Raw genomic sequence first — 14,173 nt, forward strand, 5'->3', positions numbered from 1 at the left:
CCAGGGCCCCAGGGGGAGCCTGGAGGTGTCCGCCCGGCGGTGGCCCGCTCCCTGTCCTACGACGACCCAGTCCAGGCCCAGCTCCGTCTCCAGGCCCAGGAAGGGGGTCTGATCTCAGGTAGCAGCCCCCCGCAGCACTGCCCTGCCTTCCAGAAGCTCATGAAGGATGCCGCCTCCTCCGCCTCCTCCTCCCAGCCTCAGAAGCAGCTCCAGAGAGGAGGTCCTATGGAGCAGCTGCAACCCGTCTCCGAGTCACCCGAGAACAGACTGCGTGAGAACGGAGCCCCCTCTGTCCTCCACCATCAGACCCAGGCCAGACAAGACCCCATCCAGAGACTGTTCCAGAACCAGCCCACTTCCACCACCCCTTCAATGACCACCTCCGCTCCCTGTCGTCCTCGTCCTCCTCCTCTCATCCCTGGTCTCCAGTCTGCCCATCCTCAACCTCTCCTGGTGGATGCTTTGGGCTTCCCTGGTTCTCAACACCATCACCTCCCTCCTCACCAGGCCCAGCCGTTGTACTTCAGCCCCACCAAGCCCCCCCAGATGCTGGTCCCCATGTTGCCCTCACATCCCTCCCAGTCTCAACCTCCCCACCAACCCCAGCCTGGTCATCCTCAGTCACAGCCCTGTCACCCTTTCCACCCCTTCCAGCACCCCCAGCCCTTATACCTCCAAACCCTGCCAGGTCACCCCCAGCCGGTGCAGCTAACTGGTGTCGTCTCCCCCCATGAGCTGCTCCAGAGGCTGCAGCTGGTTCAAAAGGAGCAGAGTCTGGTCCCGGAGCCCACTAGGCCTTCCTCTAACCTGGCTCCTCGCTTCCACGAGCCAGCCCCTCTAGCCCCCTCAGCCCCCCCAGCCATGGGGCAGCACGGCCAGCAGTCGGCTCATTCTACAGCCAGGTCTCTGGACAGTTTGGCTGACAAGAACTCTGCAGGCACCGCTGCTCAGAAGTTCCAGGTAAAAGGATATATATATATATCTGACTCAAAGGACTGTAACAAAGTGCTGGAGTGGTTTTGCACAGGGAGGGATCTATGTTTGTGGAAGTAAGGTCTCTGTCTCTAACCATCTCCTCTCTGTCTCCAGGTGATCTCCCCCCAGCGTATCCCAGCCACGGTGGCACCTACCCTGCTCCTGTCCCCCAGTGTCTTCTCCCAGGCCAAGCGCCCCCAGGCCAAAGCCTCTGGGGACACCCACTGCCCCCCTGGCTCTCATCCTCCCTCAGCCCTCCTGGCCCCACAGGCCCCTGACGACCCCCAACCCAGGGGCCTCTCTAAGAGCCAGCTCCAGGCCACCCTGCTGCACCTCATACAGGTAGGAGAGAGGAGGAGCCAGGCTGTTTTTACAGAAACAAAGTCACACGGAACAAAAATACAATAGCATCGGGCAACAATTTCAATGCTTGTACGTGTTCACAGTTCATATAAGGCAGTGGTCACCAAGCGGTCGATCCAGATCACCTGGTTGGTCTGCAAGGCATTACTAGTCGAGTCATTCCTGACCTTTCTGGAGGAAAGACAACGATGAAGGCTTGCACTTATTGAATTTTTAAATTTTTGTTGCCCTGTTGGCGATGGGTGCACTTGATTCAGAAGCCCTGTTGGCGGTGGGTGCACTTGATTCAGAAGCCCTGTTGGCGGTGGGTGCACTTGATTCAGAAGCCCTGTTGGCGATGGGTGCACTTGATTCAGAAGCCATGTTGGCGATGGGTGCACTTGATTCAGAAGCCCTGTTGGCGGTGGGTGCACTTGATTCAGAAGCCCTGTTGGCGATGGGTGCACTTGATTCAGAAGCCCTGTTGGCGATGGGTGCACTTGATTCAGAAGCCCTGTTGACGGTGGGTGCACTTGATTCAGAAGCCATGTTGGCGGTGGGTGCACTTGATTCAGAAGCCCTGTTGGCGGTGGGTGCACTTGATTCTGAAGCCCTGTTGACGGTGGGTGCACTTGATTCTGAAGCCCTGTTGGCGGTGGGTGCACTTGATTCAGAAGCCCTGTTGGCGGTGGGTGCACTTGATTCAGAAGCCCTGTTGGCGGTGGGTGAACTTGATTCAGAAGCCCTGTTGGCGGTAGGCGAACTTGATTCAGAAGCCCTGTTGGCGGTGGGTGCACTTGATTCAGAAGCCCTGTTGGCAGTGGGTGCACTCGATTCAGAAGCCCTGTTGGCGGTAAGGTGCACTTGATTCAGAAGCCCTGTTGGCGATGGGTGCACTTGATTCAGAAGCCCTGTTGACGGTGGGTGCACTTGATTCAGAAGCCATGTTGGCGGTGGGTGCACTTGATTCAGAAGCCCTGTTGGCGGTGGGTGCACTTGATTCTGAAGCCCTGTTGACGGTGGGTGCACTTGATTCTGAAGCCCTGTTGACGGTGGGTGCACTTGATTCTGAAGCCCTGTTGGCGGTGGGTGCACTTGATTCAGAAGCCCTGTTGGCGGTGGGTGAACTTGATTCAGAAGCCCTGTTGGCGGTAGGCGAACTTGATTCAGAAGCCCTGTTGGCGGTGGGTGCACTTGATTCAGAAGCCCTGTTGGCAGTGGGTGCACTCGATTCAGAAGCCCTGTTGGCGGTAAGGTGCACTCGATTCAGAAGCCCTGTTAGCGGTAAGGTGCACTCGATTCAGAAGCCCTGTTGGCGGTGGGTGCACGTGATTCTGAAGCCCTGTTGGCGGTGGGTGCACTTAATTCAGAAGCCCTGTTGGCAGTAGGTGCACTTGATTCAGAAGCCCTGTTGGCGGTAGGTGCACTTGATTCAGAAGCCATGTTGGCGGTGGGTGCACTCGATTCAGAAGCCCTGTTAGCGGTAAGGTGCACTCGATTCAGAAGCCCTGTTGGCGGTGGGTGCACGTGATTCTGAAGCCCTGTTGGCGGTGGGTGCACTTGATTCAGAAGCCCTGTTGGCGGTGGGTGCACTTGATTCAGAAGCCCTGTTGGCGGTGGGTGCACTTGATTCAGAAGCCCTGTTGGCGGTGGGTGCACTTGATTCAGAAGCCCTGTTGGCGGTGGGTGCACTTGATTCAGAAGCCCTGTTGGCGGTGGGTGCACTTGATTCAGAAGCCCTGTTGGCGGTGGGTGCACTTGATTCAGAAGCCCTGTTGGCGGTGGGTGCACTTGATTCAGAAGCCCTGTTGGCGGTGGGTGCACATGATTCAGAAGCCCTGTTGGCGGTGGGTGCACTTGATTCAGAAGCCCTGTTGGCGGTGGGTGCACTTGATTCAGAAGCCCTGTTGGCGGTGGGTGCACTTGATTCAGAAGCCCTGTTGGCGGTGGGTGCACTTGTAAAGAAATCTGTACACAACATTTTTTAGAAATAAGCTTTTTGTTCCGCTGGGATCTTTTATTTCAGCTCATGAAACATGAAACATGGGACCAAGACTTTACGTGTTGCGTTTCTATTTCTCTTCAATGTATTTGCATAACAAGACTAGCAATTCTGCAGGCGTCAAACTCTCCCCTCCTTGAAGAAGCAGCTGGTCTCACACAGCCAAACGGTTTGTCCTGTTCCTGCCTTTATGTTTATATTCACTGTCTGTCTGCTCAGGACACCATCAGAGACATAATGTTTATGTTCAGTCTTTGTTCAGCCGGACAGTCTTGCCAAAGGACCTTGAGGTTATTCATCGAAGTGCAGACAGACACTGTCCTGCTAAAGAGAGCTGTTTCAGACCAGCACAGACACACTGTCCTGCTAAAGAGAGGTTTTTCAGACCAGCGCAGACAGACTGTCCTGCTAAAGAGAGCTGTTTTAGACCAGCACAGACAGACACATTCTCAACCTGTCCAAATACTAATGTTTTGTTTGTATTCCACACTCCTGATCAGAGTACTCTATCGCTCGCTTCTCTCTCCCTTCCTCTCCATCTCTCTCCTACTCCTCTCCATCTCTCTCCTACTCCTCTCCCTTCCTCTCTCTGGCTCTCTCTCTGTCTCTAACTCTCTAACTCTCACTCTCTAACTCTCACTCTCTCTCACACTCTCTCTCTAACTCTCACTCTCTCTTCTCTCTCTTTCTCTCTAATTGGCTCTTCTCTCTCTTTCAGAACGACAGTTCCTTCCTGGATACCATCTATGAGTCCTACGCCCACCGCTTCTCCACGGAAGCCACCGCGAACAAGTTCTGAGGCCAGGGTCCTGTTGAATGAGGCACCCAATAGAAACATGTTTCAGGGTCCTGTTGAATGAGGCACCCAATAGAAACATGTTTCAGGGTCCTGTTGAATGAGGCACCCAATAGAAACATGTTTCAGGGTCCTGTTGAATGAGGCACCCAATAGAAACATGTTTCAGGGTCCTGTTGAATGAGGCACCCAATAGAAACATGTTTCAGGGTCCTGTTGAATGAGGCACCCAATAGAAACATGTTTCAGGGTCCTGTTGAATGAGGCACCCAATAGAAAGAAACATGTTTCAGGGTCCTGTTGAATGAGGCACCCAATAGAAACATGTTTCAGGGTCCTGTTGAATGAGGCACCCAATAGAAACCTGTTTCAAAACGCTTTGCAACGGGGAAGTTGAAAATAATCATTTCTTCTGGGACAAGTCCAGGGAGACCCTCTCCCTGTTTGTCTGTTTTCTTCCATCAGGTGCCTAATGAGTGAGTCCCGGGGGTCATGCCCAAACCGGCACAATCATTTTATAATCTATATAATCTATTTGCTGATCTAGCTAAATTCGTCTTCCTAATGTGAGCGCTGTGGATGTAACCTGTGGATTCAGATTACAAGGACATTTGATTTTTGGCCATTTTTAAGATGTTTTTATCGTAAAAAATAAAAAGAATTGAAATGTTGAATGGGATATTGTAGTACAAGCTCTCAAACAATTGTATATGTTTTGGAATGACTGAACTTGGTTTAAACGATACCTCTCTTAACTAAAATGGTTTTCCAGGCATTTGACAATGTTTAATTCACTTGAAGTTGGATGAGTTTATTTTAACACTTTTTATTAAGTGGGAAGTCCTGTTTTTTAAAATAGACAATATTTAAAATCCTTAAGCTTGAGCTGAGCTACCTCACAGAAGTGAGTCTCTGTTGAGGTAAACGTTCACCCGGAGGAGGAATCACACCTTACTGTAGAACCTGGCATTTATTTTCATCAGGCCATTGTCTTTATTTCCAGATGTCTGAAACTCAAAATGTACAACGACACGGTTCTTTCAGAATCTTCTGTGCTCACACGTGCCAGACTAGTTTGGTAGACGGTTTATATGTATCAAGCAAAGGATTTAAGAAACTATTTTATGTTACGAGAGAGAGAGAGAGATAATAGAATAGTTTGTCTATTTTTCTATGCCGTTGTCATACAAGGACATTTTAAAAACACATTTTAAGAACACAATGTTGCAATGACCTGTACCACTGAAACAGGAAGTGTTTTAATTTACACAATCTGGCATGTATCAATTATTTTTAAACCCGTGGAAATCTGGAGTCCTGTCATTTTTGTTCTTTTGGTTTTGAAAACCTCTATTCTTTTTTCTACGAGTCAAACATTCTGAGTGACCGAAAAGCCCACTTCATAACTTGTTGCTTGTGTAATGATTGAACCGTCTCTGGACCACAACTGAATTGGAAATAAATGAATGTCTTCTTCAAACATGTGGCTCTGGGTGAAGTTTCCTCTAAGAACAGATCTAGAATCAGCTTCCCCTTCCCCAATATTAACCTTAACCATTAGTGGGGGAAATGCTAAAACTGACCCAAGATCAGCATCTCCGGGCAGCTTCGCTCTACTTATTTCACTATTTTAAGAGAAAATGGCTGCCTCCAAACATTCACCCTGTTCCCTATATAGTGCACTACCTTGTGACCAGAGCCCTACTGCACCATAGAGGGAGTAGAGTGCCATTTGGGACCTCTTTACAGAGTTGTACTTCTACCCAGTCTCTGTCCTTGGGATGTGGACAAAGTGACTTAGGAATTTTACAGTTTGGAAATGTGTATTCCACTGTCATCTACAGGAGCGGTCAGGGACTAGTTTACTTTGTGGAGGGAGGGGGGGGGATCCACTTCTCAAGTGCTTTGTGGAGGGGGGGATCCACTTCTCAAGTGCTTTGTGGAGGGAGGGGGGATCCACTTCTCAAGTGCTTTGTGGAGGGAGGGGGGATCCACTTCTCTAGTGCTTTGTGGAGGGAGGGGGGATCCACTTCTCAATGGCTTTCCTTTCTATGTTTACAAGTGAGATCATGCAGATATTGTTTTGATTTTAAAACACTGTTTTCAAGACATCTATTCACAATAAGTCTGTCTTTCTCACACCCCAGCCAGTATTGATAGGCCAGGACTAATTATCCCCCAACCTGTACTGTACACTGCAGTCATTTTCCAATAGACCGATCCATTTCCATATGTCAAACCCACTCATGCACACAAAGTACAACCCGATAATTAGACCTGCACCCTGGTGCCTTGCTAGTCAGGGTGGTAAGAGGGAGGGTATTATATTGATTGTGTATTTGGGCATTTAGTTATGCTACAAAAAGTATTGATTGTAACTACAGTACAGTAGTAGTTTGGACACACCTCCTCATTCAAGGGTTTTTCTTCATGTTTACTATGTTCTACATTGTATAATACTAGTGAAGACATCAAAACTATGAAATAACACATACGGAATCATGTAGTAACCAAAAAAGTGTTAAACAAATCAAAATATATTTTATATTTGCGATTCTTTAAAGTAGCCAGTTGATGACAACTTTACACTCTTGGCATTCTTGAAAATCCATTGAATGAGTAGCTGTGTCCAAACTTTTGACTGGTACAATATGTTTTAATGATTGATTTAAGTTTAAAATCTCTGATATTTATCATCATGTTACATGATTGTACGCTGAATACATTTCTGTAAGGAGCTCGTTGTGTAAAATGACAAGGTGATCTGTCCTTCCTTCGCTGTTACCAAAGTAAAACCTGTTAGCTTGTGTGTTTCTCCTGACTCATTCTACGGCTCTCTGAAATGTCTGAAACATCTCTCCTCTCCTCCTCCTTCATGGTGCTGATGTGGAAACTTCCCAGGTGAAATCCAGCGCTCATGAGATTTCACCATACTGTTTTCAAAGCGTGGCAGATAAATGGAGGTGAGGACAGACTTCCAGGACGTTGAGAGAGAGCTCCAAATCTAAATAAATGGGAAGACACTCTGAGGGGGAAATCGAGGACGCTGTTCAGTTACTCCCAATCCGACAGGAAGCTTATCAGGAAGAAAACTGAAGTGGTGATTGACAGATTGAATCGGTCTGGAGGAAATGGAATGGCAGCTCCTCCCCTATGGTGGCCCCGGAGGGACATTAGAAACCAACAATAATGAACTGTGAATCAACATGTAGGTTGTTCTCGGTCTCTCTATCTCCAGCTCTCTTTCCCTGTCTTCATTCATAAAGGCTTTATTGGCATGTAGAGTGTTACATCTCTCTCTCTCTCTGTCCCTTTTTCTTCCTCTTTAGTGTCTGTTTGTCTAGTGTCTGTCTGTCTAGGGCCTGTCTGTCTAGGGCCTGTCTGTCTAGGGTCTGTCTGTCTAGGGCCTGTCTGTCTAGGGCCTGTCTGTCTAGGACCTGTCTGTCTAGGGCCTGTCTGTCTAGGGCCTGTCTGTCTAGGGCCCTCAAACTCAACCCTGGACCTGTAAGTCAGTACCACCATGTTGTCATTGTCCCCCTCTAATCAGGGACTGATTTAAACCTGGGATCTCAGGTGTGTGCAATTTCAATGATCAGGTAAAACAGAAAGGCAGCAGGCTCTGGACCTCGTAGGGTCAGAGTTGAGGACCCCTGGACTAGTACTTGGCCCATGAGTTGAACCAGGCCAGTGTGAACTACAGCCAGTCAGTGGATGGACAGACATGTTAAGAAACCAGGCTTGTCCAACTCTGATCCGTCATGTTATTTCCTCAGCTAATAATAGAGGCACTTTAAATGTGTGATGAAAGGAGGTGTCGTCATCACAGCATTAGTGCAGATAGACTGATGAAGGAACTCTGAACAGGCCTGCCTAGAGGATGGGATTGTCTGTGTACCGAATGGCACCATATTCCCTATATAGTGCACTACTTTTGACCAGGGCCGATGGGGCTCTCTCCTCTATTTGTCCTTCGTCTTTCTCAGTACCCCAGGCCATTACTCTCTCTCTCTCCCGTTGCTCCTTCCTTTCCCTCTCTCTCTTTCCTTTACTCCCTCCTTACTTTTCCTCAGTATCCTTCCCCTAATGTCACTGCTGCATAAGCCCCCCCTCTCCCTAGGGACTGGTCCACGGGGGTTCCCCTCCAATAGGTTCAGCTGATAGGGTCAAAATTAAGGGCTGACACCTACTACTGGCCTACGGGCTAATCAATGGGTGATGGAACGGGGGGGGTGGGGGGGGGAGGAGGAGGGAACAGGGACTAGTAGACACACTAAGGGTGCATCCCAAAAATGTTGTTCACTTGCTCACTTTCCCTCTGGATTTGAATAGACATGAGTGGTATATTGAAAGTCCCTCCAACCCATGTCTACACCAATCCAATGCTGTTAAATGTGTGTATGTGTGTGTGTGTGTGTGTGTGGGGGGGGGGGGGGGGGGGGGGGGGGGGGGGGGGGGGCGTAGGAAACGACTGCAGACTTCAGGAGGGAGGAGAGATTATTGGGACTCACCCTTGAGGGTGGGGAGGGTGGGGTGTGTAAAGGGAGGTTCTGGTGAGGTTAGTCGAAGCAGGAAGCAACATAACATTGCTTACTGTATCCTAGCGGGGAATGTACACACAGTCAGTCAGGACAGAGTCAACTAGTCACAACCTTCACGCCATTTAACACTCGTTACACCAAGAGAGTCAGTTTTCAGAGATGGACTGTGATTCGATAGTTAACCTGAAGATTGACAGACAGGTGAGTGACTCTTTTTTTCTCTTGCTTTCCTGGTTAGACTCCTTATCAGGACTTCAAATGAGTCGGGAAGAGAGAAGAGAGAAGTGCCACTAACCTAACGGGAAACAACATACAACAAATCAGATAGAAACAGCTGAGATGGGAACAATGAGATGGGAACAAAGTCCATTATTTTAGTCTATTCTATCTCTGTCGTTAGTGCTGAACCATGTGTTGTGGCAGAGACGGGTTATCAGAGGTCAGAGACGGGTTATCAGAGGGTTATCAGAGACGGGTTATCAGAGGGTTATCAGAGACAGGTTATCAGAGACGGGTTATCAAAGACGGGTTATCAGAGACGGGTTATCAGAGGGCGGGTTGTCAGAGGGCAGAGACGGGTTACCAGAGGGCTGAGACGGGTTACCAGAGGGCAGAGACGGGTTATCAGAGGGCTGAGACGGGTTACCAGAGGGCTGAGACGGGTTACCAGAGGGCTGAGACGGGTTACCAGAGGGCTGAGACGGGTTACCAGAGGGCTGAGACGGGTTACCAGAGGTCAGCGACGGGTTATCAGGATGTGTATGGGTGTCTCCGTCTTAACAGAAACACAACAGGTGTCCTGCCTGTCCTGAGTCATGTTGCGTGAGTGTGAGAGGGGTAAGCAGGACTAACTATGGCTGATCCACACTACAGACCACAGCAGGGAGGGGTGGGGGAGTGAGGGGGGGGGGGGGGGAATCCCACAGTCCTACCCAGCAGCTGACCCCAGCCTAGTCCACTAACACTTAGTGTGTTTCATAAACAGTTAGCTTGTGTGTGATTTAACATAAGGTATGGTTATTGTTGTGTGTATCAGTACAATACGTTGTGGTGTGTAGTAGTGTAATACATTGTGGTGTGTAGTATTATAATACATTGTGGTGTGTAGTAGGATAGTACATTGTGGTGTGTAGTAGTGTAATACATTGTGGTGTGTAGTACATTGTGGTGTGTAGTAGTGTAATACATTGTGGTGTGTAGTACATTGTGGTGTGTAGTAGTGTAATACATTGTGGTGTGTAGTATTATAATACATTGTGGTGTGTAGTATTATAATACATTGTGGTGTGTAGTAGGATAGTACATTGTGGTGTGTAATACATTGTGGTGTGTAGTACATTGTGGTGTGTAGTACATTGTGGTGTGTAGTACATTGTGGTGTGTAGTACATTGTGGTGTGTAGTACATTGTGGTGTGTAATACATTGTGGTGTGTAGGACATTGTGGTGTGTAGGACATTGTGGTGTGTAGTAGTATAATACATTGTGGTGTGTAGTACATTGTGGTGTGTAGTACATTGTGGTGTGTAGTAGTATAATACATTGTGGTGTGTAGTAGTATAATACATTGTGGTGTGTAGTAGTATAGTACATTGTGGTGTGTAGTACATTGTGGTGTGTAGTAGTATAATACATTGTGGTGTGTAGTAGTGTAATACATTGTGGTGTGTAGTAGTGTAATACATTGTGGTGTGTAGTAGTGTAATACATTGTGGTGTGTAGTAGGATAGTACATTGTGGTGTGTAGTAGTATAGTACATTGTGGTGTGTAGTAGTATAGTACATTGTGGTGTGTAGTAGTATAGTACATTGTGGTGTGTAGTAGTATAATACATTGTGGTGTGTAGTAGTGTAATATATTGTGGTGTGTAGTAGTGTAATACATTGTGGTGTGTAGTAGTGTAATATATTGTGGTGTGTAATACATTGTGGTGTGTAGTAGTATAATACATTGTGGTGTGTAGTAGTGTAATACATTGTGGTGTGTAGTAGTGTAATACATTGTGGTGTGTAATACATTGTGGTGTGTAGTAGTATAATACATTGTGGTGTGTAATACATTGTGGTGTGTAGTAGTATAATACATTGTGGTGTGTAGTAGTATAGTACATTGTGGTGTGTAGTACATTGTGGTGTGTAGTAGTGTAATACATTGTGGTGTGTAGTAGTATAATACATTGTGGTGTGTAGTAGTGTAATACATTGTGGTGTGTAGTAGTGTAGTACATTGTGGTGTGTAGTAGTATAATACATTGTGGTGTGTAGTAGTGTAATACATTGTGGTGTGTAGTAGTGTAGTACATTGTGGTGTGTAGTACATTGTGGTGTGTAGTAGTATAATACATTGTGGTGTGTAGTAGTATAATACATTGTGGTGTGTAGTAGTATAATACATTGTGGTGTGTAGTAGTGTAATACATTGTGGTGTGTAGTAGGATAGTACATTGTGGTGTGTAGTAGTGTAGTACATTGTGGTGTGTAGTAGTATAATACATTGTGGTGTGTAGTAGTACAATACGTTGTGGTGTGTAGTAGTATAATACATTGTGGTGTGTAGTAGTGTAATACATTGTGGTGTGTAGTATTATAATACATTGTGGTGTGTAGTAGTATAATACATTGTGGTGTGTAGTAGTATAGTACATTGTGGTGTGTAGTAGTATAATACATTGTGGTGTGTAGTAGTATAATACATTGTGGTGTGTAGTAGTATAATACATTGTGGTGTGTAGTAGTGTAATACATTGTGGTGTGTAGTGGTATAGTACATTGTGGTGTGTAATACATTGTGGTGTGTAATACATTGTGGTGTGTAGTAGGATAGTACATTGTGGTGTGTAGTAGGATAGTACATTGTGGTGTGTAGTAGTATAATACATTGTGGTGTGTAGTAGGATAGTACATTGTGGTGTGTAATACATTGTGGTGTGTAGTAGGATAGTACATTGTGGTGTGTAGTAGGATAGTACATTGTGGTGTGTAGTAGGATAGTACATTGTGGTGTGTAATACATTGTGGTGTGTAGTAGGATAGTACATTGTGGTGTGTAGTAGTATAATACATTGTGATGTGTAGTAGGATAGTACATTGTGGTGTGTAGTACATTGTGGTGTGTAGTAGTGTAATACATTGTGGTGTGTAGTAGTATAGTACATTGTGGTGTGTAGTAGTATAATACATTGTGGTGTGTAGTACATTGTGGTGTGTAGTAGTGTAATACATTGTGGTGTGTAGTAGTATAATACATTGTGGTGTGTAGTAGTATAGTACATTGTGGTGTGTAGTACATTGTGGTGTGTAGTAGTATAGTACATTGTGGTGTGTAGTAGTATAGTACATTGTGGTGTGTAGTAGTATAATACATTGTGGTGTGTAGTAGTATAATACATTGTGGTGTGTAGTAGTATAATACATTGTGGTGTGTAGTAGTATAATACATTGTGGTGTGTAGTAGTATAGTACATTGTGGTGTGTAGTAGTATAATACATTGTGGTGTGTAGTAGTATAATACATTGTGGTGTGTAGTAGTGTAATACATTGTGGTGTGTAGTAGTGTAATACATTGTGGTGTGTAGTAGTGTAATACATTGTGGTGTGTAGTAGGATAGTACATTGTGGTGTGTAGTAGTATAGTACATTGTGGTGTGTAGTAGTATAGTACATTGTGGTGTGTAGTAGTATAGTACATTGTGGTGTGTAGTAGTATAATACATTGTGGTGTGTAGTAGTGTAATACATTGTGGTGTGTAGTAGGATAGTACATTGTGGTGTGTAGTAGTATAGTACATTGTGGTGTGTAGTAGGATAGTACATTGTGGTGTGTAGTAGTATAGTACATTGTGGTGTGTAGTAGTATAGTACATTGTGGTGTGTAGTAGTATAATACATTGTGGTGTGTAGTAGTGTAATATATTGTGGTGTGTAGTAGTGTAATACATTGTGGTGTGTAGTAGTGTAATATATTGTGGTGTGTAATACATTGTGGTGTGTAGTAGTATAATACATTGTGGTGTGTAGTAGTGTAATACATTGTGGTGTGTAGTAGTGTAATACATTGTGGTGTGTAATACATTGTGGTGTGTAGTAGTATAATACATTGTGGTGTGTAATACATTGTGGTGTGTAGTAGTATAATACATTGTGGTGTGTAGTAGTGTAATACATTGTGGTGTGTAGTAGTGTAGTACATTGTGGTGTGTAGTAGTATAATACATTGTGGTGTGTAGTAGTGTAATACATTGTGGTGTGTAGTAGTGTAGTACATTGTGGTGTGTAGTACATTGTGGTGTGTAGTAGTATAATACATTGTGGTGTGTAGTAGTATAATACATTGTGGTGTGTAGTAGTATAATACATTGTGGTGTGTAGTAGTGTAATACATTGTGGTGTGTAGTAGGATAGTACATTGTGGTGTGTAGTAGTGTAGTACATTGTGGTGTGTAGTAGTATAATACATTGTGGTGTGTAGTAGTACAATACGTTGTGGTGTGTAGTAGTATAATACATTGTGGTGTGTAGTAGTGTAATACATTGTGGTGTGTAGTATTATAATACATTGTGGTGTGTAGTAGTATAATACATTGTGGTGTGTAGTAGTATAGTACATTGTGGTGTGTAGTAGTATAATACATTGTGGTGTGTAGTAGTATAATACATTGTGGTGTGTAGTAGTGTAATACATTGTGGTGTGTAGTGGTATAGTACATTGTGGTGTGTAATACATTGTGGTGTGTAATACATTGTGGTGTGTAGTAGGATAGTACATTGTGGTGTGTAGTAGGATAGTACATTGTGGTGTGTAGTAGTATAATACATTGTGGTGTGTAGTAGGATAGTACATTGTGGTGTGTAATACATTGTGGTGTGTAGTAGGATAGTACATTGTGGTGTGTAGTAGGATAGTACATTGTGGTGTGTAGTAGGATAGTACATTGTGGTGTGTAATACATTGTGGTGTGTAGTAGGATAGTACATTGTGGTGTGTAGTAGTATAATACATTGTGATGTGTAGTAGGATAGTACATTGTGGTGTGTAGTACATTGTGGTGTGTAGTAGTGTAATACATTGTGGTGTGTAGTAGTATAATACATTGTGGTGTGTAGTAGTATAGTACATTGTGGTGTGTAGTAGTATAATACATTGTGGTGTGTAGTACATTGTGGTGTGTAGTAGTGTAATACATTGTGGTGTGTAGTAGTATAATACATTGTGGTGTGTAGTAGTATAGTACATTGTGGTGTGTAGTACATTGTGGTGTGTAGTAGTATAGTACATTGTGGTGTGTAGTAGTATAGTACATTGTGGTGTGTAGTAGTATAATACATTGTGGTGTGTAGTAGTATAATACATTGTGGTGTGTAGTAGTATAATACATTGTGGTGTGTAGTAGTATAATACATTGTGGTGTGTAGTAGTATAGTACATTGTGGTGTGTAGTAGTATAATACATTGTGGTGTGTAGTAGTATAATACATTGTGGTGTGTAGTAGTGTAATACATTGTGGTGTGTAGTAGTGTAA

At 45.0% G+C, this 14,173-nt stretch overlaps 1 protein-coding gene across 7 annotated transcripts in view; it reads left to right on the top strand.

Annotated features, from left to right (window-relative positions):
• LOC139393292 (decapping mRNA 1B) overlaps positions 1-5,595 on the top strand; it is a 25,025-nt gene extending 19,430 nt beyond the window's left edge. For 2 of the 7 annotated variants that reach the window (XR_011629767.1, XR_011629765.1), the window contains exons 7-10: positions 1-960; positions 1,090-1,317; positions 4,038-4,285; positions 4,409-5,595. The exon at positions 1-960 is cut by the window's left edge and continues 99 nt beyond it. Coding sequence is in view for 2 of the 7 variants with exons in the window: in XM_071141815.1 (XP_070997916.1) it covers positions 1-960; positions 1,090-1,317; positions 4,038-4,118 (1,269 nt within the window). In the remaining 5 variants the exon portion in view is untranslated. Of the gene's footprint in view, positions 961-1,089; positions 1,318-4,037 lie in introns of all 7 variants that reach the window. The other 5 variants (XR_011629768.1, XR_011629766.1, XR_011629769.1 and 2 more) reach the window with 4 other exon arrangements.
• Positions 5,596-14,173: the final 8,578 nt, after the last annotated feature.

Source organism: Oncorhynchus clarkii, chromosome 33 (assembly GCF_045791955.1).
Source record: "Oncorhynchus clarkii lewisi isolate Uvic-CL-2024 chromosome 33, UVic_Ocla_1.0, whole genome shotgun sequence".
Lineage (NCBI taxonomy): Eukaryota > Metazoa > Chordata > Actinopteri > Salmoniformes > Salmonidae > Oncorhynchus > Oncorhynchus clarkii.